Source organism: Phyllostomus hastatus, unplaced genomic scaffold (assembly GCF_019186645.2).
Source record: "Phyllostomus hastatus isolate PE091 unplaced genomic scaffold, TTU_PhHast_1.1 phas_scaffold_21, whole genome shotgun sequence".
NCBI lineage: Eukaryota > Metazoa > Chordata > Mammalia > Chiroptera > Phyllostomidae > Phyllostomus > Phyllostomus hastatus.
This window is the reverse complement of record NW_025334017.1, coordinates 18,433,730-18,461,618: the sequence shown is the minus strand read 5'-3', so window position 1 is coordinate 18,461,618 and position 27,889 is coordinate 18,433,730. Positions and strand designations below refer to the sequence as shown.

General features: G+C 39.4%; 1 protein-coding gene and 1 non-coding gene across 3 annotated transcripts; both read left to right on the top strand.

Annotated features, from left to right (window-relative positions):
• Nucleotides 1-3,515: 3,515 nt before the first annotated feature.
• On the top strand, nt 3,516-3,597 carry TRNAS-AGA. Its single transcript has one exon. It is a non-coding gene; the product is annotated as a tRNA-Ser (tRNA).
• A 278-nt stretch (nt 3,598-3,875) lies between these two features.
• On the top strand, nt 3,876-27,889 carry CFAP418 (cilia and flagella associated protein 418). 2 transcript variants are annotated; one of them, XM_045861181.1, is made up of 7 exons: nt 3,876-4,282; nt 5,973-6,035; nt 8,952-9,039; nt 11,782-11,846; nt 12,391-12,456; nt 19,399-19,494; nt 25,665-27,889. In XM_045861181.1, exons 1-7 carry the CDS (start codon nt 4,125-4,127, stop codon nt 25,816-25,818), a joined length of 690 nt encoding a protein of 229 aa, XP_045717137.1. In that variant the 5' UTR covers nt 3,876-4,124; the 3' UTR covers nt 25,819-27,889. The 2 variants fall into 2 exon arrangements, with proteins under 2 accessions (XP_045717137.1, XP_045717138.1); XM_045861182.1 differs by lacking the exon at nt 5,973-6,035.

Genomic DNA, 27,889 nt, shown 5'->3' with positions numbered 1-27,889 from the left:
ATGCATCTTGCCGTGGGCCTCCTTAGGTTCATCTTGTTTGGGACTCTGTGATTTCTTGTGTGTCTATTTCACCAAGTTAAGAAAGTTCTCTGTCATTATTTTTTCAAATAGGTTTTCAATTCCTCTCTCCTCCTTCTGGCACCTCCATGATGCAATGTTGGTGTGCTTGAAGTTGTGCCAGAGACCACTTAAACTACCCTCATTTTTTTTTTTTTTTTGCTATTCTGATTGGTTGTTTTCCACTACCTTATCTTCCCAATTTTTTCTATGATCCTCTGCTTCATCTACTGATTCCCTCTAGTGTATGCTTCATTTCAATTATTGTATTCCTCATTCTTCTGGTTCTTTTTTCTGTTTTATATCTCCATTTTTATCTTTCCTATATCTTAGTTCTCACTGAGTTAATCTATTCTTCCCCTAGTTTCACTGAGCATCCTTACAACGAGTGTTTTAAACACTGCATCTGGCAGATTGCTTGTCTCCATTTTTTTCAGTTCTTTCTCTGGAGTTTTAACCTGCTTTTTCATTTGGGACATATTTTTTTTACCTCCTTATTTTTGGATGACTCCCTGTGTTTATTTCTACGTATTAACTAGAGCTGCTAAATCTCCCAGTTTGGGTAGAGTGGCCTTATGTAGCTGATGTCTCGTGGAGCCCAGCGGCATAGCTTCCCAGGTTATGTGCACCTTCCTGTTGCTGTTGAGCCTTAACAGCCTTCAAATGGGAGGGATTGACCCTCAGGTCAACTGATTCCAAGGACCAGCCACAACTACAGCAGTGGAGCTGCTGTGCCTTGACTAACCCCATGGGGCAGAACTCACTTATGTGGAGCTCTGGTGCACACCAAGTCTGCCCCTTGAGTGTGTTGCTCATGGTGGTGGCTGTGAGGTGCTGTGGTGTGAAGCTTTACAATGGGTGTGCTAACTCCAGAGCCTCCCAGGAAGTGCAGGCCAAGATTAGCTGCTGCCCGTACCCTGCCTGGGGCCACCAGCATGAGATAAAAAGTGATATGCAGATGGTTGCCACTTGGGCTGGGCTTGGAAGTGTCTGGGAGAGGCCAAGTTGCAAACCAAGGCTGGCTGCCACTAGTGGCTGGCTTGGGACCATTTAGCAAGAAATAGGGAGAACACTGAGGCCGGATGCTGATTGTTTGGTGTTTGTGAACCTTTGAGAAATTTTAGGAAAGTCCACAGCATGGACCAAGAAAGTCTATATGTATGGAATATCCACTGGAAGCAACTTGGGTGGGCCTGAAAGATGGTTGAGGTGAGGTCTCAGGGAATCACCAGGGTGGTGTAAATAGTGGTACTCAGGTTGATGGAGACTCAGATATGGCCCCTACCTGTGCCTATAGGGGAGAGCTCAGCAAAGGGACAATGGCTTCTGCCAGCACTTCAGTGTGGGAGAAAGCTGCCCCTCCAGCCCTCGCCGTGGAGCCAGAAAATTCAGTTCCTCCCCATATGTCCCTGATGCTTTTCAAGCTGTTGCCCCAGCACTGGAACTCAGAGCAAGTGAGTTTGTCGGCAAGTAAGTCCATTCACAGGCCCTTTAAGAAGAATTTCTGGAACACCAGAAGCCCTCTAACTCACTCAGCCGTAATCTCCACTGTTTTTCACAGCCAGAAGTTATGCTTCCCCAGTACTAGAACCCTGGGCTGGGGAGCCTTGGGTGGGGCTGAAACCCCTAGCTCCTCGGGGGGAAACGCCCACAGATGAGATGGTCCTCCCAATTTTCAACCACCACACGTGGGTGTGGGACCTGCTCATTTCACACCTCCACCCTCCTCCCAGTCTTAACCCAGCTTTTCTATCCATCCTTAATTATAGAAATTCTGTTCAACTAGACTTCAGGCAGTTGTCAGTGGTGGCTGTTCCATAGTTTACGGGTAACTTTGATGTTGTCAAGGGAGGATGTGAGTAACTCATTTACCTTCTCCATCATCTTGACCAGAAGCCGTCAAAAATACAGAGGTATATGTCAATTACACTGACATATACCACCTCAGATTTCATCTTTTCTAAGAAAAATCAAATCATTAACTTAAGCCTGTTAAACAGGACGGCAACCATGCATTATCCCCCCTGGAAACATGTTGCAAGGGCAACTTCACTATCAAGTGGCTTATTCATGTTCTCAGCTGAAGGACAAATACAATCACCCTACGAGACAACTTGGAAAAATAAAAAAAAACTTAGAAAAATTGAGTGGGAAATCATACAATATGCCAGAATGCTAGTCGCTAAAACAAAGCTGCAGGAAGAATAACCAGAGCAGCCCTGCAGGTGAGGAGAGTTTTGCCTTGCTGGGAATATTCAAGGTGGTCTGATGGTAACATTAGTGGTGCGCAGATCAATGTTTCACAATCAGCTCTGGGGGTGGGGGTGGGGGAGGGGGCGGGGAACCATATTTTGTAGCAATTGCAATTTTTCTGGTGTAAGTACATCAATGAAGGCTGATTTCAAATTACCTAAATACATCACTAAATGGGAAGTTAAGAAGAGATTCACAATAGCAAGTCATTGTATAGTATTTCAGGTACAATAGATGTAAAAAACCTCAACAGCATAAATTACAGTAAATGTAGTGGAATAACTAGACCATGGTGATTTTGAGTATTATTTTTTGTTTTAGCCTAGTTAATTATAAGTTTATATAACTTTTTAAATGATTGCATCTAACAGCTGGAGCCCAAAACTGGTAAAAATTTAAAGATGGGCGCTAGTGAGCAAGCACCCTTTGCTCCAGCACACCACTGAAGGTTGCTTTTCTTGGACATTTATTTCAGTGAAGCTACCAAATCATCGGGATCAAGCTATCTCCATTTTCCAAGGGTGCCAATCTCTTTACTACCCCCCTTTAGAAAGACTCAAAGCCCAGTTTACGCCGTGCATAGTATTTATAGGAATACCATTAAATGACAATACCTTACATTTGTATCAAGCATCACACTTTTCAAAGTCATCTTTTATGGTAGGGTGGGACAGTCTTACCCGGCATAATGAACTTAATTGGTAAGTAATAGCTTTTTAGTGCGTAGTGGACGAAGAAAGAGTTCTGGGAGCTGTTTGTCTAAGAACAAGATTGGGGAATGAAGCTGGGAGCAACGAAAGGAAGCCCAGAGGCTAGTCGGCTAAGGGCGCGCATTGCGAGGCATCGCGTTGCCCTGGAAACCACGCAAGGCTCCCTTGGTGAGAGGAGATTCCAGGTTCCTTCCAGGAAATGGCACAAACATTCTGCAAGGTGGACAGAGGGCTCTTCTCCCTCTCTCCTGTTGTCTGACTCTAACTTTATAGAGATTGACTAGAACTGTGTCTCTGATGGGGGAAAAAAGTTGGAGGGGATATTCTCTAAGAGTTCTTCCAAAAAGCTAAAATTATTAGAGCCATGACATTCAAATATTCTCCTCTTATTTACCAGAATAGCTTTGCAATGTTTTCACCCCATCCCAACGTTACTGTAGCAGCCACTTGTGCACAGATTCCATATAGATTTCACTGCTGAAATTAACATCAACAGTAGTCGTGGCCGAGTGGTTAAGGCGATGGACTAGAAATCCATTGGGGTCTCCCCGCGCAGGTTCGAATCCTGCCGACTACGGGAAACCGAAATTTTGCTAAAAAAAATACTTGTTTTCAATACTTGTTTTCGTATTAGAGGGTTCTCCTCGACTTTCCGCAGGTAATTGAAGGATTTTATGAACGGCTGGTGTACTACATGGACCCCAATGGGCCGGGACAAGGAGAAAACAAAAGAGCTTAGGAGTCGTGTGATTGCAGTGACAACCTAGACCCAGGAGGGGGAGATAGAACCGAAACGTGCCAGACAACCTAAAACGAGTCAAAGCAGAGCGAAGCGAGGTCGCGCAGGCAGGAACAGCTCCGCCCGCCCACCCCGCGTTGAGCCCTGCGCCTCCGGACCTTGCGCAAGGCCGCGCGGACGCGAGGCTTACTTCTGCGCGAGCGTGTCCACACGAAAGCCTCCCAGACGCCCGGACCACTTCGGGACCACGCGCGCATGCGTAGGGATGCGCGCGGCTGAGGGTGCGCGCTGCGGGTCCTCTCGTTGCCCCTGGAAACCACCCGGCGCTGCCTCGCTTTGAGTGGGGAAAGACGTAGCCGTTCAAGATGGCGAAGGACTTGGACAAGCTCCTGGATGAGGTTGAGTCCAAGTTTTGCAGACCAGAGCCACTGAGAGTGGGCACGGCTGAGGGGCCCAAAGGCTGCGGCAGCGGCGGCATTCTCAGCGACGATCGGAACCGAGCCGAGGCGAAAGAGAATCTCAGGTTAACGGGCGGGAGGGGTGGGCCCTTCTGGTAAACCCTGTTCCAAGCCCTGAAGCCGCCCCTCCAGCTCTTCTCCCTGCTAGGGCCCAGATTCTCAATTCCCTACCCCTGGGGCCATGCACACCCCAACCCCACCTCCTTGAGGATTCTAGCATCTCAGATCAAGGCTTGACTCCGCCCCCTTTGCAAGCCTAGGAGCTGGCCCCGCCTCTGAGGGTCCACGGTTTCTCCCCGAGCTCAGGGAATCCTAATGGAGGTCTGGGGTACCGCTTAGGTGCTCTCTCATGTGCCGCGACAGTAGTTCTCATCCCCCGGTGAGTTGTCCGCACTGAGAACCTCAACCTTTTGCTTTTGACTATTCCCCAAGCAGAGTAATCCTTGGACCACTTGTTGGAAAAAGTCGTTCTATTCTGTTATCATTAGCTGATTTTTGTTTTCTTTAGCTCGGAGAATTTGGGGAAATTCCTTAAGTCTTTTGGGGTTTGATCCGAAAAACTACCTTTCGAATTTATCAGTTTGTTTTCTTCCGTATGATCATAAAATAAGAGGATTTCCTTCTTCGTCTCATTTCCCCCCTCAATCCCAAAAACAAAATTTTGCATCAGAATGAAAATTGCCCTTCAAAGTGATGACTTGGGAGCCTCTGCAGTAACTCTTGCTAGACTCTGTTGGAAACGCTGTGGAATTACACAGGTTTGGAACAACCAAGAAAGGCAGTCTTGTTTATTTATGGCTGCATCTGTGGTTTTGTTTTGGTGTAGATGTGTGGGATTCTCCAGAAGTATTACTCCACTTCGTTACCGAATTTACCAGACTGACCTCTAATGACATTTATTTGTTTACAAAAATTCATCCTTGGAAGATAAATACATTGAAAAGATTCTAAACTTCAAAAACAAGTTCTAAAAATTAGTTGAATACTGGGCAGCATTATAAAAACATAAATGTGGAGCCAACTAAAATGACTACCTTGAATGGGTTAATGCTCATTTGATTGAATGTTTATGCAAATGTCACTCATTAATTTGTAGATTATCATCTTGACAGATGGGCATCTTTATGTGACCATTCCTAGCCCATCTACTATCCCTATCTCACAATAATGTTTCCTTGCGATTTCTTTTATTCTTTTTATTTGTTACTTTAGGAAATGAAGAGAATTTATCAAAGAGCCTGCTGGTCTTAGGAGAACTAGCATGCAGAGGGATAGGATGTCTTGCGGCAGGCTGCTTAAAATGGATAGGGATGCTAAGATAGATGCTCTCCAAACACAGGTCCTTGTATGCCTCTCACTGTAGCCTGTTATGGTATTACTAAAATCCATCCATAATGCTTCTAGCACCCCATCCCACCTTACTACATCAGATTATTCAATAGTAAACATTTATAAAAGCTGTAGCAAACCAGTACTGTTGTCATGTCTCAAAACTTTTCATGTGGCAATAATTATAAAGGTAAATTATGCAACAGCATCAAAGACCCTAAACCTAATACCAAATACAATCTCTACCTGGTATATAATATCAAACATTAAAATTTTGTCCTGAGCCAAAATTGATATTTGAAAGTTAGGAACCAATTTATATTATGAACTTGTGAACAGTAGACTGCCTGTCGACTGTTTAGTGACGTAGCCTGTATCTTTTCCTTAGAAGAGTTAAAATACTGAAACTGTCTCCTAAAATGATAGGTCTGCAAATAATAAAATAAATGACCATGCTGCATCTGGATACCAGGAGCAACTGCTAATAATGTAAGTGTTCAAAACATACACAATGTTTTGAAGTGTTCAAAATAATAAAAGAAATGTGTGATTAGTTTTAAAGAGACAGATGCAGGTTGAACTGCAATAGTAATAAAGTGGTTCAGGATAATACCAATGGGAATATTTACAGATAATATAACCTCCTATCAGGGGTGTCCAACCTTTTGGTGTCTCTGGGCCACACTGGAAGAAGAAGAGATGTCTTGGGCCACACATTAGATACACACACACTTACGAAAACTGATGAGCAAGAAAAAAGGTTTTAAGTAAATTTACAATCTTGTGTTGGGCCACATTCCTAGTCATCTTGGGCCACATGTGGCCCCCTATTATTATATTTATTTTATTAAATAAATATTTGCTACAGCTAATGTAGCAAATATTTATCAAGTTCTTTCTATATGCTGAGTGCCTTATATGTTATTTCATTTAACCTTTGCAACCTTATGAGGTGAATACCATCATCTCCATTTCATTGACCAAGCCAAGACTTCGGAAAAGAACTACCTGCCCAAGACCATATTTTCAGTTCTACCAGGACATTGTAGATCAAGATTTATGCTTTTATGTATGACTTTCACATTTAATTCTGGTTTTCAAATGTTTATTTTTTTATTTAGAATATACCTTTTATTTTTGACAGAAACTATCTTAAATCAAGATTAGACTAAGAAGCAAAGTTAGGGAAAGAACGAATAAATGTTTATTAGCCTTCAATTAAGATTATTGTATCATCAAAACACCATAAGATAAAAATATTTGACACTATCCCTTAAAATGTACGTGAGTTCTCGATGAAACAATGGCTTTTTTTTTCTTTTCTGTAGCAAAGCGCAGGTAAATGTAGGCATCATGAAATTGTGTGATCTAATTACAGACCAGAACCTCACTCGAACAGTGTAGATCCCTAACAGTACTGATCAGTTTAGTAGAATGTGACTGCACCTGATTCTTGAAGTTGTGAAATTGCACAAGAGAACAGAACCCAGAGAGTATATCATAAAAACCAAAGGAGGAGAGAATTTCAAGAGGACATCTTAGGAACGTGCTGTTGTACAATTAAAGAAACTGAAGGAATTGGTACCCAACAATGTCAGATACTTCTGAAAGATTAAAAAGGATTGAAACTGAGAAAGGCCATGGAGTCTAGTGATTTGGGCAGTAGTGATTGAATCATTGTTCCACTGTAGTTGAGGAATGCAAAGGCCAGAGATAGAATTATGATACCTGAAGGAAATTTAAAATAGCTATCTAGCCTTTGACGGTCAGAGAGATTAAATAATTTAAGCTAGTTCAGTAATTCTCAACCAGTGATGACTTTACCACTCAACAGGCATTTTGTAAGTCTTGACATTTTTGGTTGTCAAACTGGGGAAGGGTGTGCTGTTGGCATCTAGAGGGTAGAAGTCAGGGACGCTGTAAAACATCATACAGTGCACAGCAGCCCCGCTTGCTTCCCCTTAACACACACCCCAAAGAATTACCTGGCCCTAATGTCAGTAGTTTTAAGGTTGACAAACCCTCATACAGGTCACCAGCTGATGCTAAGTCCAATACACGTGTAAGGAAGTAGAAAAAATGGATATAGACTATTCTTCAATAGTGAGTAAGACAAGGTGGCACCCTGGCCGGTGTGACTCGGTTGGAGCTTCATCCCCTAACAGAAAGTTTGCAGGTTCAATTCCTGCTCAGGACACAATTCTACATTGTAGGTTTGATCCCCAGTCCCCGGTGCAGCCCGGGAGCAAAAGGGCTGGGGGTGGCGGGGGTGGGGGCATCAATGTTTCTCCCTTTAAAAGCAATGAAAAAAATGTCCTTAGGTGAGGATTAGAGAGTGGGAGAGAAGGAAAGCAGCTTCAAGAGGGTTTTGGGGGTTCTTTGGAAAGCAGTCTTAAGCCTACTTTGAAGTCAAGGGAAGAAGCCAGTACAGAGTGGCAGACAGTGAGGATAACGGAAGGAAACAACTGAAGAGGCAAGGCCTTAAAAATACATGGAATCAGGCGTTCACTATAGGCAGCAGTGTCTGGATTTCCTTACATCAGATTAATTATCTTACTGCAGGCAATAACAAAGAAGGGCTACAGTGCTCATGTTAAGAATTTTTCAGAGGAAATACTTTTCTAAAATTGGGATTCAGCTAAAAAACCTGTCTTCTAAAATATTCTAATGGTCCAATGAAGAAGCTGTTATATAGCATTTGTAACACATAAACTCTCTAATCTTGCTTAGTGTTAGGTGTACAGACTGCCCTAGATTCAATTCCAAGCCTCTCCTCCACTATTTGTATGACCTTGAGCACGTTCCTGGATCTCTCAGGCCCCATTCCTTCATTTATATAGTGAGTATTCAGTAAATGTTAGCGGTTGAAGTTTCATGCAGTAACAGTTTGTATCAATAATCCTGTGATGGCTTTACCTGCAGAGTTGAAAGGTAGTTGAAATATTCTGCCAAATACTGTTCTTTTTTTGGGGGGAGGGTATTGCTCCTTTGATTATTTAACCTTTGACTCCTCTACTGAAAAGATTTATTTGACTTACAGTAAAACACTTGGGGGAAAAAATAGACTGATTAAAATTCTTTGTTTCTGATTCTCAGGTTCTGTGTATAATTGTATATATTTTATATTCCTTAAATAAGTGACTGATGTTTAAAAAGTACATGCCCAGCTTTTTTTTTAATATACCGTATAGCTTTAAATGTTGAATATTAAGTATATAAATTTGTAACTGAGACTACATTTTCATCTCAACAAACTTAAGCTATGTCCATAGCAGGAAAAAAATTAATGTCCCATTTATCCTTCTGTTTTCAACTCTAATAATAGACTTTATTTAAATGAAACTCTTATGTTACTGGCTGATTTTATATGCTCTTAAGCTTCAGCTGTTTTGTTTTGTTTTTTAGATCAACAGAAACATTTAAAAAAGAAGATGATCTTGACAGTCTTATTAATGAAATATTTGAAGAGCCCAACTTTGATATAAAATCCTTTGTAAGTCAATATAAATATGCAGTGTATTTTTATTATTTAAGGCATGTTTAGAACAGTCTGAAAACTTATAGAATGCCCAAATATTTATAGTCCTTTGCATTCTGGGAAATACTATCATCTAAATAAATTATTCCACTTAGAGTTGTAAAAGAAATAAAATATTAGAAACTCTCAATGTGTTTTGCTGTTCATCTCTCAGCGAGAATGTGAAATTAGAAAAGTTGTTAGGACAAAAGTCAACTCATAGTTGACATTGGTTACCTATATTTATTTATAGACTCTATGAAAACACTTTTCAGAAAGACCAAAAACAAACAGCTTTCCTATAGGAATGTGCTTAGCATCTCAGATGCAATGCCATTGCTGTTATCCTATGACCCATGAGTAAATTATTAATATATTAAATATTTAAATGCTTATGTATCTATATCAACTTTATGAAAAGCTCATAAAATAATATAGCCACCCATATATCACTCATACTGAATATATATTAATGTCTTACCATATTTGCTCTTCTGGACTTTTTTTTTAAATAAAAATTATATAGTTTAAGAATTCTCCAAAGCCTACTCTACTGCCTTCCTCCCAGAGGTAACCACTACCCTTTCTGTCCATACTGTTATTACATGTATATGTAACCACGAACAATTTTCATTGATGTATAATAGCTTGTTATGTAATTCTACCACAATGTATTTATCCACTTCCCTGGTGATGGACATTTAAATTATGTCCAGTTGTTGCTCTTACAAACAATTGCCTCATCCGATATCTTTGCATTCTTTTTTTAACCATATACGGGAGTTTCTCTAGGATGTATAAACCTTGAAGAGGAATTGCTAGGTTATGAGGTATGCTCATTTTCAGTTTTTTTACCCATTGCCAAAGTGTTTTCTAAAGTGCTGTATCATTTATGCTCTTCTTACCAGCAGTATGTGAGAATTTATATACTTTAGTTTTTAAAGAAAGAGACAAAATGAAAGTCTAAATTTCAAGGACCACAAAGAAAACGATCTGAGAAATAAATATAACACCAAAGAGGTTTTTGAAAAGGCAGTGCACGATAAAACAAGGCAGTGCACTGGCAGTCACTAGGCAGGGGTGGTGGTGAGGATATGTATGTACATGGGCCACTTCCATTTTTGTCAGCCAGCAGAAAAATAAATGGACTAGTACAGATCTTAAGACCTTTATTTCTCTAAATTTAACATTTTCGGTTCAGCTGAGGCATTAATAAGCTGACGACCTGGTTGATTAGTATGTCAGCCCAGCAGCAATGGTGTTGAATACTCTGCGAACAAGAATGCATCATAAATGTCAAGTAACAGTGCTATTTAATTCATAGTAGGAAAAAACTGCATGATGTTCTTGTTGTGATCCATTGACCATTGGAGCCATTCATTATTTATTCAGCGCTGACAGGGTGCTTATCTGTGTGTGAGGCACTGTTTCTTCAGTTCAGGGCATTTCTGAAGCAGAGGGCAATACTTCTCTGGTTTGGCTTTAAGATATACAGATTTGCAATAAAAGTGACTCTTACAATCATGAAGAAATAAACTTCTATGTACTTCTTCTGTATGCTGCTTTTTTAAGTTATTATGTCCAGTTTTCCAGCCTGCAAGGCAGAAGGCACCCAAATAAACTTCTGAAGGAGAGCAGGTCTATGTAAAGCATTGACTGGATGAGGAAACAGGGGTGTCTGAATAGCCGGTCCATGCCCACCTTGTCCTCAGAGGCCAGATGGTGCTCCTGGGAGCACTGCTCCTTCCCCCACTGCTCTCAGAGCCGCATGAAAAAGCCCAGAAACAGCAGTAAACATGACAGTACGCCAGCTTTGAGTCATAAGCGTGAGCCTGGATGGTACATGAAACATATTTCAAAAAACAGACAGAGACTTATGCACATTATTTTTGAGACATGCACCCAAATTTTTTACAGTTCTGTTTAACATCAAATGAAAGAGTTAAGAGAAATAGTAAAATGAAATATTTTTGCCTCCATTAAATTCCCTCACCTACTAGGTAAAATGAAGGCATGTCTCTGCACAATTTAAATTGCCTTTTCTCCATCTACTTCCTCTCCTTGGTGGTGGTCCTAGTATGGAGGTTGGTTTATGTTGTTGGGTACCATATACCAGTTAACACTTAATAAATGCCTGCCAATGACAGCGATGTTATGTAACCGTGTAGAAACTACTGTATGCTTGTGACTAGGTAGCTCTGCATTTTTCTTGAATGCCTTTTGGTTGATACCTTTCCAATTGATCAAAACTAATATTCTTGAAGTTACCCAGGAGTTTGGTTAGTTTATTTTAGTTCAGGTGAGTACCATTCACAGCCTTTAAAAATGAGTCTGAGGATTTTTTCCCTCCTCAATTGAATTTTTCCAGGATGAGGTTTTAAGTAGAAGGTCCTTCATATTAAATCATTGAACTGTAGTATTAATTGAAGAGTTATAAAGTGACTCTAAATCTTAGCATGCTAATAATGGAAATATATCAATTTCCTAGACCAGAAGTTAGCAGAGTAATTTACAAATTCCTCAGGGAGGTCTACTTCCTTTTTGCCTTTAAAAAAAAGGTTTTGATCATTGTTTTTATTTCAGGAACTTTAAAATGATACAGATTTTTTACTTAAGTTATTTAAAAAATATTCTTGTTATAAAATAAAGAATATTAGTTTTCATGTTACAATTATCTAAGGTTACTCTTGGCCTTTTATTGTTTTGTTTTTTTAACAGAAATTAAAATCTAAATCTTCAGGTAACACGTCTGTCAGAGCTTCCATTCAAGGCCTTGGTAAGAGGTAAGCTGAGATGGCTCTGGTAAATTATACACACTGGCGAGCAAACACTGTGAGCACAGACTAGTAGACTTTATTACCATTCAAGCAACAGTGACATTAAACAACAAAGCACTGATTGGCTTTCAGGAGAAAAACCAATAGCTGTATCTTCAGTGTTCTCATGGTCTGTGGCCCCTTGGTGTAAAGGAACTTGAATGAGGGATTATTGCTATTATAAATAATTTTCTGCCATGTGAAAAAAAGTGTGAACAGTTTCTCAAAATTAATGTTCTGTTATATTCCTCAGTATTTACTTTGTCCCTTACATTATTTGGCCAATACATTTTTCTGTGACTCATTTTAACTCCTTAAGTGTTCCTGAATATACAGGTTATATCCACTAAAGCACTGACCCTGGAATAAATATCTCTTCTGTAAAACAGTTGGCTTGGTCAGGAAAATATACAACTTGGTTATAACTATAGAGTCAACATGGCCAAATGAACTTCTCATATTTCTTTCTTGCTGTAATTTTCTTTTTCTCCTGTCTGTCGAACACGTCTAGCTGCAGCCCTGTGTACCTGGGTGGAAGCACTGCCCCGTGTGGCATTGGAACAAGGACTTCACAGAGGTAGGACATCAGAAAGATACTTCCTCACTATGTTTTCCAAACTGATACCGTTGTTAAAACATAGTTCTTACCGTGGCATCAGTCTGTTTCATAATGGGTAGTATATTTTATTATCCAACCCACGAGTACTTTACTGAAACCTTTGTTATTCTTGGGCAATAGCTGTTGAAAGCTTTGATATTGGGATTGTGTTGTTCATTGTGTTGATGCCTTTTTCTGAGCCCCCCTTCAAGTGCCTGGGTCACTCTAGTTCCAGTGTGGTTTCCACGGGACACCAGGAGGGGGAGCTTCTGCTTTGCCATTTTCTCCTTCTGGTCAGTGGAAGCCAGTTGGTAAGACAGCGGCAAAGCAATGCAGCCGTGCAGCTGTGGAAGGTGTTACCCACACTGACTGGCCAAACAGTCAGCAGGAGAGGCTGCAGCTCTGCGGTACCCCCCGAGTTCTCACAGTCACTTGATTTTACATGTTTAAATAAAAACCCTCCTTTCTTTATCTTCCCCACCCCCCCCTTCTTACACTCACTGTCTCACTTAGTACAGCTGTCAGGACATTTCTTATGGCCATAATGCCACCTAAACCAAGCCCTTACCAGCCTCATACTCCTGGCATATACCATTATCATTGTCATAATATGGGGAGACAGATTGATTTTAAGCAAATCCTTGTATTGTCCTGATACTTTTGGTTTTATCTTTGCAAAAGCCTACTTACCTAGATTATTACATTGCTGTCTAGTTAAAACACTTTATTTTCTGTTAATTTTAAGAAAGAAAAGACCAAGATGTATGATCACATGTTGACCACATTTTAGGAGGGATAACTGTTATATCAAATAATAGAACTGGGATCTAAAAATGTGTTGTTGGAACATTGTTGGCTGAGCGCTGGAAAGAAGGGCCGTAGGACCAAGGGGAGGCAGTCTGGGGAAGCCTGCGACAGAAACGCCGGGTGGTAGACAGGCTAACAGCAGTCTGCTGGGGTGCTGCCTGCTGCACAGGTTGTAAATAAGAACTGAGAGCACACAAAGCATCATGCGGTGAGGACTGTCTGTGCAAAGAGTCAGAGGTACAGACTGCCCTTGGAGAAGAATATAGTCTGGTTGTTATCAGTCCTGACTTACCTGTCAACTCAGTGGGACTCATCTTAGTCGTTTCTATTTCCATGCCAATTATTGTTATATTTTGAAGCGGGAATCCCATATTTTCTCTTACCTTTCCATTCAATCTCAGGAAATATGTATCAGTGTTTCCTTACAGGTGTCTTCTGACTTTTAGTCTTTAAGACAATGTATTTTGTTTTACTTCCAAAAAGTAAACATTTCATTAAGATTTTCTTTTATAGCCCTGGCTGGCATAGCTCAGTGGATTGAGCTCGGGCTGCGAACCAAAGCATCGCAGGTTCGATTCCCAGTCAGGGCACATGCCTGGGTTGTAGGTCACAGCCCCCAGCAACTGCACATTGATGTTTCTCTCTCTCTCTCTCTCTTTCTCCCTCCCTTCCCTCTCTAAAAATAAATAAATTTTTAAAAATCTTAAAAAAAAAGATTTTCTTTTATATAGTATTTTTATATGTCCTTTGATCTAGTTCTAGCATAGAAGAGTCTTGTTCCAGATAGAATTTCAGTAGATAAAAGAATGGCCTGTTTTTATATAGCTTGAGGATCCTATCACATAATATTGATCCGTAAGAATGGCAAAACCCATCAAACCCCATTCTTAACTTCTGCATGGCTACAAGAGCAGAAAATGTATACCATTTGCATATATATGCACAAGTAAATATTTATATTCACAGATCTCTTCTTCCTCACCTGTTACAAAGATACCAGTTGAGGTATCTGCACTCAGATCCGCACCCACAGAAAGACAAGCACATAGCTGTTCCTGTGCGTGTAAAACATTTTATGTGTGAAGAATTTTATACTGTCTAGAGCACTTTTTTATGTATGCATATTGGTTCACCCTCTCCACAGCAAAAAAAAAAACAGATGCAAACAGAGCAAGAATTTTTAACCCCATTTTATAAATGAGGAAATTGAGGCACTTGTGTTAAGCTCATCAAACACATATTAATTAACCACCTGCTTGCTAGGTCCTAGGTTTCAGGTGAACACATCGTGGTGTACAAATAAACGGACACTTCCGTGCACTCAGTGAGCTTTTGGTCTAGATGAGGAAAGAGACTTTAAAACAGATAATTTTACAAATAAGTATTTAATTTCCATATAACATGTAATTCAAAGAGAAAGTACACAATACTATAAGCATAGATAATTAGCACTCCATCTAATATGAAGGGTTAGAAAATACTTCCCTGCCCTGGCTGGTGCAGCTCAGTGGATTGAGTGCTGGCCTTTGAACCAAAGAAAATTCCTCTCTAAGCAAATAACATTGAATTGGAGTCTTATATGAAAAATGAGTAGGAGTTAAGCAAAGAGAGGGGACCATTGGAGCCAGAGGGTACACCGTGTTAGATGACCATGAGCTGGCAAAGGAGCGTTGAAGGAGCAGAGAGCAGCCAGGTGAGCTGGAGCACAGTGAGTGCGGGACAGAGTGGCTCCTGACGGGGCTCGAGAGGTAGTCGAGGGACCTTTGGTGTGTGGTCCTGTAGCCCTTTAGAAGATTTTAGAAAAAGTTGTGTTGTATATGCAGTGGAAGCCTTTGGTAGGTGATTGGTCAGTTGGTTGGTTTTTAGTAGATGGAGTCACCTAATCAGATTGTGTTTCTGCAGAAAGTTATTTTTGCTGCTGAAAAGCAAATGGATTGGAAGGCAGAGGGGCAGGACAGGAAGAGGACCCAGGGAGACCAGCCAGCAGGCACTGTTACAGTGGTCCAGGAAAGAGACAATAATGGCACCTGTGAACTGAGTGGTGGCAGTGGCTGTCGGGAAAAGGTGGCACATTTGAGCTATTTGGAGTCTAGAATGGACAAAATTTGATGAAATAAATGGCTAAGACAGAACTTGTTAAGAATGATTCCCAAGTAATGAGCCTTGTCCAAGGTCACAAAGAGTGTTACAAAGCCAGTTCCCATTCCATTATGCTTTCCAGCAAACCATTTTGAAGAAGGCCATGTAATGATGTAACAGGGGAGAATCTTCGCTATTTTTGCTGCTGAAGCTGCTGTTATTTTCCAGCTGTCCAAACATCAAAACTCCCTAGTCCACTGTGTAGATCTGGCCAGGTCTGACCAAGAGCCACAGGGTCTGGGCAGAAGACTATATTGGGCTGTGCATGGGGCATTCCCACCCTAAACATTTTTAAACAATAAAGATTCTGGACAAAGGGACAAAGCTCTTGGTGATACCTTTATATGCTATTCCTGCCACATTTTAGATGATGTATCTTTCATTGGAATCATGACTTTCTTTTAGATTTGCTCCAGTTATACATAGTTATGGAAGAGGAATAACTTTAAGCCCTGAACATAAGCACTGATTTACATGCCCAGGGCATAAATGAAACTGAGTCTATTCTGCCTGTTTTCCATGTGTTCTATTTGTTTAATTTATGGGTAGAGTTCTGGTTGGAAATAATACTCAACAACTTTAGAGTGTAAAGATTTGAGCCTTGGACCCAGTTGGAGGAAAGGAGAAAGAGCAGCAGCAGACAGCGTGGTGGCATTAATAAGGTACAGATAAAACCAAGGCCTTATTTTCAAGCCAAATCGAATTTTACTCCTAATTATTTTTAAACTACTTGCAAGACTGGATTATTCCATAGACTGGTACTAATTATGATCTAACAAAGTGAATCATAACAGCAGAATGATTTCTTAGCTGCTAGTTAGTTTTATTTTTCTCAAAGGACAGTGTTTGTAGGAAAATGTAGTAGTGTGAATAGATTTGAATAAACTACTAAATTTTAAATTAAATTAAAAAGCTGTATTTAACATTATGGTTGAGATTTTACACATACAAAACGTCAGGAAATTCAAAATTATAGTTCCCACAACAGCAATAATTCAGCCAAATTGCACACATGTATTAAGGCATTAAAGTTAACACTCTGTACAATCATGTAATAAACTACATATGCATAAGAAAGCAAGTTACAGCAGCTTTGGGAACCATCATTTTGCATTTCCTGACTTGTATGTTCAAAATCCAAGTTTAAATGTGTACCAGTATACCTGTGTTGAATTTCCATGTGTACCAATACAACTTCATAAATTGCTAACTGTTTAAAAGAAAATATGGAATTGCTCATTGAACTTGTATAAATTTTGCACATTTAGTTATTGTTATGATTAATAATAATTTTAGAAATAGAAATCATTCTCAAAGGAACCTTTAGGCCAAATATTTGTAATTTTGAAGTTACCATATTTGAATTTTATTTCCCTTAAAATTCAGAAGGGTTATATCCTTATTGAAAAAAAGTAAAAACAAACTTGAAAGATGTATAAATAGGAATATAATAATTTCATTCCCTCCCTTCCATTCCTGCCATTCCTGAAACAACCAGTGTGGGCTATATAGTATATTACCTTTCATATTTCTCTCCATGTTCTTACCTCTGTAAATACCTGTGTAGGATTTTTTTTTGGTGGTTTTTACAAAAATTGGACTATGCTGTGTATGTTACTGTGCACCTTGCTTTTGAAATCCCTCTAGGTCAATGGATAAATTAATTCTCTTTATCAGCTGTCTAATATTCCATAGTCTAAACATGCGGCATGTACTCAGCTTTTCCCTTTTCGGTCGGTATCTAAGTGGTGTCTTGTTTTCTGCCACTTCAACAATCCTGCAGCAGAAATTCTTGAGATGTGTGCATATATTGATACTTGTATATATGCAGTTGCTTCCCCCAGGTGGGATTGACAGTGAGTGCAACAGCCAGGGATAATTTTAACTTTAAAATAGTCCCAAAGGTTAAAGCAGTTCACATACCCACCAGAAATGTCTGAGAGTACTAAGTTTTGCTAAATTAAATTGGTTAAAACTTTGTTGTTGCTTTAAATTTTAATTATTTGTTATATTTTACCTTTCAACGAACACTGTTCCAGGCACTGGTAGAGCACTTTACAGTATTAACTCGTTAGGTCCTCATACTAATTCTAAGAGTCATATAAGAATTATTAGTATCCCATTTACATAAGGGGAAACTGAGTCACCGGGGAGTTATGGGATTACAGTTACACAACTAGTAAGTAGTAGAGTCAGTAGCTGGATCTAAGCAGTCCATGTTGCGTGTCTGCCCTCTTAACTAGGATTCTGTAATACCTGTTTCAGTGAGGTTGACTATAGTTTTAAGCTTTTTCTTTATTAGTTAGTCATTTGTGAACATCCTTTGTATAGCATAAGTGTTGGACTACATGCTGAAATGTTTTCTTCCACTCTATTTTTCACTTTGTTTATGGTATCTTAAAACCTGTGTTTTGGGTATCTTAAAATTCTTATTTCCTTTTACTTTTTAAATGATCAAATGCAACTATATTGATTCTAGTTTTTAAATACTTCAAACAATGGAGGTTTCTCTAAAGTAAATAACAATTATTATATAACTCAAATTGTTTATAGCAGCAGTTCAAAATATTGTTATATATTATCATTTTACTTCTAAAGTTACTATTTAGTAGATGAGTTTGAGAATTGCTTGGCATTTGAATGCCTTAGATATTCACTAAGTACCCATTATATGCTAATTCTAATTAAAAGCATAATTCTAGCAACTCTGCCCCTTTTCCTGCATCATCAGTGTTTTGCTCTTCATTGCATCTTTGCCATCAACATACAAACATGCCTTTATCCCTTCCTTCTTAAATAAAACGTTCTTTTAACCTCACTTCATTGACCAGATATCACTTCCATTTAAACTGCTCAGATACACCTTCCCAGAGAGACCTTTGTAGACCACTCTATTTAAAATTGCAACCTACAGCCTGGCCAGGATGGCTCAGTGGGTTGGAGTGTCATCCCATAAGCAGAAGGTTGCAAGTTCCATTCCTTGTCAGGGCACATACCTGGGCTGCAGGTTCAGTCCCTGGTTCGGGCACGTGTGGGAGACAACCAGTCAATGCTTCTCTCACGTTGATGTTTCTCTCCCTCCCTTCCTCTCTCCCTAAAAAAGCAATGAAAAAATTTCCTCAAGTGACAATAAAAAATAAATAAATAAAATTACAACCCACTCTATCCTAGTACTCAATTTTATTTTCCCTACTCTACTTACTATTTCATTTGAAGCATTTTTTTACCTTCTAACATTGTGATGAGTATTGTTTTCTCATTAGAATCTAAGCTCCATGAGGACAAAAATCTCACTAGCACATAGTAGGCTTTCAGTAAATACAGGGTGAGGCAAAAGTAAGTTTACAGTTGTTTGTATGAAAAATAATACAATAATTAATAAGTAATACAAGAATGAATTCTGTGTTTTGTGTACTCACACTGTAAACCTACGTTTGCCTCATCCTGTAATTTTTAAATGAGTGAATGAACACATTAGTGCCAACTACTGGGGAAACAGACAAATAAGATGGTGTCCCAGCACTCAAGTAGCTTATGAGGGAGACAAATTCGTTTCGATATAAAGTGGCAAATTCTGTGATAGAGGCATGCTTGGAAATTTCCATAGGAAAGGAAGCAACTTAAAGTTGTTAGCTTAAGTGAAGATCACCTCATGCACAATTTGATCTGCACATCCATTTTGTTTCTTTTATATCTTTACAGTGTGCATGTGTGCATATATGTGCTGGTGTATAAGATCTTAGTAAAATAGTTTGTGTAGAAATTTTACCTGAAAAAAAAAAAGAAATTTAACCTGAAAGTTTAGCTATATAATCAGCCCTTTAGTATGAAAATTTATAGTCAATTTAATCTTTACTTTTTTGTTGTTTACTAAGTAATTTGTAATATGTGGTATATCCTATAGATAAATCACCATATTTTTATAGTTAAATGAACCGGTAATCTTTAATGTACGGGTTTTTTCTCTCTGAACAGAGCATGTGACCATCTGCGCTGTACAGCATGTGATTTCCGGGTAGAAAGCTACGACAACTATATGTGGGACCAATCGTGCGATTACATGTTTTTCAGGTGCGTTTCTAAAGAATTTCACTGGGAAAATGTACCAAGTGTAACTTTATGTTTCTTATTTTGCTATAATATCTCTTGATGGACTTGGCCAGATTGCATGGCTTCTACCTCTTCAGTATTTCTCTCATCCATCTCCTTTTTCCATCTCTTTGCCATCAGCCTGGGTAAGGACACGTTGCTTCTGGGCGCGTGTACAGAGCCTTCTCTCTGACTCTTCTGATTACAGTCTCTCCTTGTAGACCACCTTTCCCTTGCTGAGAATTAAAGCATAAGAGGAGCAAACCATTCTCCTACCCAAAACCTTTCTGCTTACAGAACCATGTCAAAATTCCTTAGTATGGCATCCAAGACCCTCCACAGTCCAGCCCCTGTCCATCACCCAGCTTTGTCTTTCCTTCACAAGAGTTTAGTGACATTGAATTACTCCACACTGCCATTCCCCATGACTGTGCAAGCTTTCCCATTTTACCTGCCTCAGCTCTGCCTGTCCCTCAGGGTCCAGTTCATTGTACCCTGTGTGATTCCTTCACCATTCCCAACTTGGAAGTAAAGTCATCCCTTCCTGTGTGCCCACAGCACCTCGTACCCATGACAGCACTCACTGTAACATGCATTGAAAATCTGAGGTTGGTTGATATACGTCTGCCTCCCTCCTTGTGGTCAGGATAGTCTTAGTCATACTTTTACAAGTTATACATTTTTATACACTACTAACTACCGAATATTTTTAAGATGTTAACGTTATAAAAATATTTTTAAATATGCAATCACATTTCTAAATAAAAATTTAGAGTTAAAAATGAATAAAGCATATTCATGCATTTTTGGCTCCCCTATCCGGTACCTAGACCAAAGCTATGTTTTCAGAGACAAGTAATCTGACTGTAATTACAGCACTCTCCAACAGCATGAAGAACGGGTGAGTCGTCCACACCTCTTCTGGCACCCGTTCTCATGTAAATCCCTAGGAGTCTCTTCTAATTTAGTAGTTTTTAAACTTTTTCACATTGAGAACTGCTTTGAAAATCTCATGAAAATTTTAAATTCTCTCCACACACACAAAAAAATTGAAATGTATAAATAAATATGTGGAAAAATTATAATTTAAGAGGCCTAGTGTAATCCCAAAATCTCAGGTCAGGTTAGTCCACTTTTTTTTTTTAACTTTCTTGTTCAATTACAGTTGTCTGCATTTTCTCCCCATCCCTGCCCCCCACCCCAGCCAAACCCCCTTCCCTCCCTTGCTTCCACACTCCCCCTTGGTTTTGTCCATGTGTTCTTTATAGTATAGTTCCTGAAAACCCTTCTCCCCACTGTCCCCTCGTGCTTCCCTACTTTTTTTTTTTAGAGAGAGAGTGGAAGGGAGTGAGAAAGAAAGGGAGAGAAACATCAGTGGGTGGTTGCATCTTGCACACCCCTTACTGGGGACCTGGCCTGCAACCCAGGCATGTGCCCTGACTGAGAATCCAACCAGCAACCCTTTGGTTTGCAGGCTGGTACTCAGTCCACTGAGCCACACCAATCAGGGCTCAGGTTAGTCTACTTTTAATCCCATAGGTGGAAAAGTTAACTTTTTTATCACTTTTTTTGTTAAAGATTTTACTTATACACTTTTATAGAGAAGGGTAGGGAGGGAGAAATAGAGGGAGAGAAACATCAATGTGTGGTTACCACTCATGCACCCCCTACTGGGGACCTGGCCCACACCTCAGGCATGTGCCCCGACTGGGAATCAAACAGGCAGCACTTTGATTCACAGGCCAGCGCTCAATCCACTAAGCCACATCAGCCAGGGCAGGAAAAGTTAACTTTTAGTGTCTTGTCTGTTTTGCCTTTTCTGACTTTTTTAAATCCTCTGCTAGATACTATCTTCTGGTTAATCTAATGAGTGATGACTAATCCCCATGTGTCACCAAATGAACCATCGATTTTTACAAAACTATTGATAGATAGAATAATAGAATGCATGTAATATCAAAACTGGGGTGAACACAGGCATTAAGTAAGCTTTCTGTTGACTTATTTGGTACCTGAGGAATTTGTAGTGTCTCAGAATTATTAAGAACATCAATTGGTTTACTCTAAATCTGTGGCAGCCTGGTTTTGTTTGTTTGTTTTGTTAATGAGGAAGAGAAGCTTCATTTTTTCACAGGGTCAAGCACAGGCACTGCCAGTCATTGTCAGGTGCAGGGGGCAGGAGAGTGTGGGACCTTGGACATCAGACTGGAAGACCATCTGGAGAGCTCAGAACCCTCCCTGGGAATATCCAGCTCAAACCGAGAAATGGGGTGTCTGGGGAAAGCGAGAATGGGGTGTCTGGGGAAGGCTGCATCCAGCTGGGGCTTTTTCTTGCCTCTTTTGGATTCTGTTCAGCATTAGATTCCAGGCCAGCAGCAGCCTCCAGAACTACAGCCACAGGCGGAGCCCCCAGACTGCTAACCACTACCATTGTCACAGGAGTCAGAGCTCTGACACCAGCAACAGTGAGACCTGTGGCAGCTCAGGCAGCAGCAGCCCTCGGAGTGGGGCCACAGCGGCCCCCAGAGCTAAGGGCATAATTGAATGGGTCTTGAGTGTGGCAGCCTGGTTTAAAAAGTATGTATGTGTAGATAAAACAAGGAGAACTAGATGACTTATACTATTAAAAATAAACAATATTATTTGTCTTTTTATAATATACTAAATACAATATTTTTAAAAAGCAAATAACAAATATTTATATCAGCATTAATTACTATCTCAGCCCTCAAGATACTTAGAAATACTTGGGAGGTAAGAGAATGGAACAAATAAAGAAAAAGGTCATCATCATCATCAGGATATAAATCATTGATATGTTTTTATTTTGTAGAGCTTATTAGTGTTTCTTTATCAAACAGACATTATTCAACTCCAGGTCTGTGACATTCTTAGACACTGGGCTCACAAGATAAATTTCACCCGGTTTCTCCTCTCAAGTAATGTGCTTTTGAGAGGGAGCAATGTCATGTTATAGCATCGTCTGATACATGTGACAGTGGAGAGAGGTTAAAAGAGAGCATCACAGGACAAGGTGAATATGCTTTCTCCTGAGGTATCAGGAAAAGCCTCATAGTCTTGAAGAATGATTAGGAGCCTGCCTAGCAAACAAGATGGACAGGGTATTGCTAAAGACGCAGGTGCAGCCATGTGGCATGATTGAGAAATTTTAAGTAGTTTGGACTGTGGAGAGTAGATAAAAGAACGGGAGAGGAAGAGGTGAATGAAGTAGGGGAGAGAGACAGAAAACAGCAGAGGCAGGAAAGGCACATGGGGGAAGCTGGACTAAATTTTTTATTTTAGGCAGTGGCTAACCACTGAAGGCTTTTAATCAGGGGGAAGATCTGAATAGAGTTTGAATGTATGGGAGCCAGGCAGTTTAGAATCTTGCAGATTATCGAAGGATGTTACGATAATCCAGTGGAAAGGCACTAAGGACCCGAATTATGTCAGTGAGGAGGGTAGAGAGGAGTACATGTGTTTGAGAGATTTTAGAGGTAGCCTGGCTGTGAAAAGTGAGAGACAAATGACATCTAGGATGAGTCCTAAGTTTCTGTCTTTGTTTACATAGCTAGATGATAATACTGCCTGTTGATAGAGGGAATTTACGAAGAGATTTTGGAGAAAGAGGTTATGTGTTCATTTATGAGAGCTGTTGAAACTGTGGCTCTGAAGCTGTGGTAGGAAATGTAGTCTGTAACATGGTGGTTGAAACTGTGAAACTGGATGGTATGGCCCAGGAAGGCCGCTTGGAAGCCTGTCAGTGAACGCAGGTAAGGGATCATTTAGCGAAGATAGGAGGTGCTTTGGTATTGGGGGGGGAGGGGGGGGGTGTTGGGGGGATATGTGATATGTGAGTAATTTGGTCCTGGAGGCTTTGGGGTCTGGAGTTGTGAGATGGGAAGTAAGCCTCGGATAGGAAGAGGAGTTCACCCTCTTTGGGTGGAAGGAGGTAAGATATTCATGCATTTCATGGGGAAAGCTGGGGAGATGGGAGGCTTTCACACCTGGCACCTGGCTTTGTGAGTGACACCTGGCTTTGAGGATGAGATCTGCTGAAAGGAAAGGAGTGGAGGGCAGGTGAAATATTTGAGGAGGGTAGGGCATAGTTGCAGGGAATCCAGAAGTAGGTGGTGGCTTGCAGATGAACACCGAAACCTCAGCAACATATAGGGGACCATTTATTTGAGTGGCATCAGTCTGAGCATTGGTGATACAGTGAGATGTCATGCTGTTGTTTATTTTATTGTTCTTATTTTATAAATGAGGGAAAGAAATGTATTCCAGCCTTGACAAGTTCCAGAACTTTCTAAAAGAAGTATAATCTATATTTGGTCATCATGCTGTAATAGCTGAATAAAATGCTTTTATTTTTATATTAAATCATTTTCTGTATGAGAAATACTGAAATTATTTTTCTTTTAAGCTTTTAAGATACATGTGTTCTTAACAAGCATTTGAAATGTATTAATTAGTTTCCTGGCTATTCATTATTCTTACTCCTAAAATCTCTAATGAAGAATTCAATCAGATATCAGATGTTAAATTTGTCAAAATATATTGCAGATTGAAGAAAGAACATTTTTTGTATTTAATATTTAGCCTTCATTAAACAATTAGTCATTTAGTTCAGTAACATTTAGTTATGTAGGAGTTTTTCTTTCTAAGAAAACTCAAATAATGCATTTCTTCCCCTGGCTCAGTGTAACCCTAGCGAAGTCATTTAGCTGGTCAAAGTCTCAGTGTCCTGAAACCAGACAGTTGACCTGGAAAATTCCTCAGGTTTTGTTAGGCTCTGACCTTCTACATTGTGTCGAAGGATTTTGTACAATGCAGCACTGAATGTCGTGTTCATTGGCCACCAGAGGGCACTTTATAGCCTGTCTTCCATTGAGTGCCATAAAAAGCCAAGATAGGACTATATCTTTTTTTTTTAATTTATACTGTACTTCATCACTTTACTTTGCATTTTTCTTCATTTCATGTTTATTTTTTCCATTTTTCTTCTGCCAGAAAATAATTACATAAATTCAGTACATGTATTATCATGAAAATCATCATTGACTTTCAATTAATTAAACTTCTCTAGTCTTTTTTTTTATATATATAATTGCATCAAGTCAAATGGTTATCGCCTGGCTGGCGTAGCTCAGTGGATTGAGTGCAGGGTGTGAACCAAAGGGTCACTGATTCGAGCCAGGTCCCCCAGTAGAGGGGTGCATGAGAGGCAACCACACATTGATGTCTTTCTCCCTCCTTCCCCTTCTCTAAAAATAAATAAATAAAATCTTTAAAAAAAAAAGTCAGATGGTTATCATTTTTCATGATGGTCCTGCCAATTGATTTAATTATTTTAACATTATTTTCATTTAATGTAGGATAGGCATTTATTTTGTTGCTGATACTCAAAGTAAGTAACATATCATTTAAAAAGTGAAAGAGAGAGCCCCAGCTGGTGTGGCTCAGTAGATTGAGTGCCAGCCTGTGGACAGAAATGTCGCCAGTTCAATTCCCAGTCTGGGGTGAGTGCCTAGGCTACAGGCCAGGTCCCCAGTAGGCAGGGAGCATGAGAGGCAACCACTAATTAATGTTTCTCTCTTTCCCCCTCCCTTCCCCTCACTCTAAAAATAAATGAGTAGTATATTTAAAAAGAAAGATATGATGTCAGTTCAACATATAGAAATAACAGGCACATTTTCTCTATTAATGAAAAGATTTCTGTGGCTAACCTATCAGAAGCTTATTATTTTTATGCCTCTTATATCCCCTCCATTTGCCATATTGTAGGCTTTTAGAATATGGTATAGTGAGTATCTGAGGTAGGAAATGAACCACCATACTTTTCACTCTATTCTCATGTCATATCATCTCTGATAAAACAAATCAATAATTCTTCAGCTTTTTAGGTCGTTGTGTTCTAAGCAGCCTTAGTAAACAGGCCCAGAGAATTGCCATGAAAAAAGTACTCACTACTGAGGAAATACCCCCAGGAGAATGTGGAAGCATATCTTCTGTTGTTTGTGAGAGGGGAACCAAGGTTTGTTTAGTGTTCAGATGTTATGAAGATGGGAAATTCAAGCAATTAGAACTTCCTTTAAGTCAGTAAGCACTGACAAAGCCACTATGTTAAAACATTCATGTTTTACTAATAGGAACAACATGCCAGAATTCCACAAATTAAAAACGAAGTTGGTGAAGAAGAAAGGATCACGGGCATACGCCTGCCAGTGCAGCTGGAGAACTGTTGAAGAGCTGACGGACCTGCAGGCCGATCATCAGCTGCGATGGGTTTGTGGTAAACACTAGGAGTGAAGACTTTTCATAGACCAGTGCACCCATGAGAGCAGCATCCATTAATCATCATAACATTTAGGTAATGGTACATGGCAGTATCATGCCCTTTGAAAAAAGACAAGAAATTTCACCTCATGACTATAACCATTTTCAAAGACCAAATGGACTTAAGAAGATAATGTGCTTTATTTAACATTTTGGAATTAGTCCTCTTTTGATATATGGACATTTCACTGTGTAAATAAGGTAACAACGTATCCAAATCTTCTTTGACAGCCTGTCTCTGTTTAGTGGAAGTTTAAGTGAGCAGTTTTAGACCAATTTATAGCCATTCATTAACAACTGCAGTATTACTGACTGCCAGTACACTTAGCATAAACATTCCTCGTAAGGGGATAAAGCCCCCAGTGCAGAGAGTCCATCCAGGGGTAAAGACACCACCTCGTCCAGTCAGAGCTGCTGCAAAAGATGCTGATGCAGATGTGGCAGAAACTCGGTGAGTAGTGATTGGCTAAAGACGGGTTCTCAGGAGTACAGGTGTACCAGAAATCAATACACTGCCTGTATCTGATCTTACCTCAACCACTTGAAGTGATACTATGTACAGTAATGATAAGTATGTATTACAGATTTTAGCTTATTTCCCATTTTGTTCATTTAGGTATCAAAAGTTAGTTTGTAATTTTAGCAAATGTCCATTTGTATATAAAATTTTTTTTTGATGCACCTACAATCACAAGGGAAGATCCTAATACAGACGTCATTTGTTGGCTTTTTCAATACTTTCTAGCCTTTAATGCCTAAAACTCTAATCAAGTAAATTGAACAGCAAGTAAGATATTTTCTCAGGCAGCCTGTTGATTTTTCTGATAGGATCAGATTGACATACTGTTTGTTAAATGAGTGTATGAAGAGAAATAAACTTAGCTGAACCAACCTGTTGACTGGTTTTTGACACTGATAGCACTGAGACTTGGAGGACCCCACAAACCAGCACATTCTGGAAATCAGTTACCTCAGAATTACCAGCTCCCAGCACCTTCACGAGATTCTGGGAGCTTCCCAATCAGCCAAAAGCTCCTTAGTGCATGTGTCTAATATACAGTTCCACTGTGTGACACAAGGCATGCTGAAAGGCAGCAATGGAAGCAAAGTCCCAATCTGCTTAGGCCAATGCTGAATCCAGCCACCTAAGCAAAGGAGAAAAAGCTGGTCATCAAAACCCTTTTCCTAGCCAGGACACATTTGCACATTTACTCTAATAACTCTAGCATTGCAGCAGAACGAATCTGGTGGCAGATACATTTTTGTATTAAGAATATATTTATTGAATATGTGTTTTGAAGATCTTATCTTTCAATAAAAATGTTTACTCCCTAAAATTGTATTTCACTGCAATGTATCCAGAAACAGAGAAGGATTTGGATTGAAGTCACCTGTTTCCTAAAAATAGCACAGCAACAAAACCCACACATTCTGAACCCTGTGGGATTTGGCACATAGTCATGCAGTGATGTTTGCTCTTCATTCAAATGAACAAATTTACTGAATTATTAATTTGAATATATTTATTATTTCATCATAACTATTCTGTAACTTGGATACATTGCCCATGTTTGGCACTTTATAACACAGTAATTGTAATAATTCCCAATGTCAGAAATGTATATATGACTTCACATTTTTGTTGGCAGTTTACCTTATAAGCTTTTTAATATTGTACAATTTCTAATCTAAAATACAGAAAGAATATTCTGTTTGTACACAGAGGAATAAATTATTATCAGTCATAATTTAAGCCAAAACACAATTACTTTAGTATCAATGTAGGAGAAAAGAAAAGCATAGTTTCTGATGAACTATAATTTTAAAATGCAAAATCTATAAAACTTATGTTTTACCCATTTGTTTTCAATGTTTGTAATAATTTTCTGCCTTTAGCGAGTATATATTTTTTGTCAAGCCAGGTACTACTCTATTTGAACTGTATTACATTCTCTGCCCTTATTCTACCTTGAAATGAAATAATAAAGAGCTTTATTCTGTATTTAGTTACATTTTTTGTTATATAATAAAATATTCA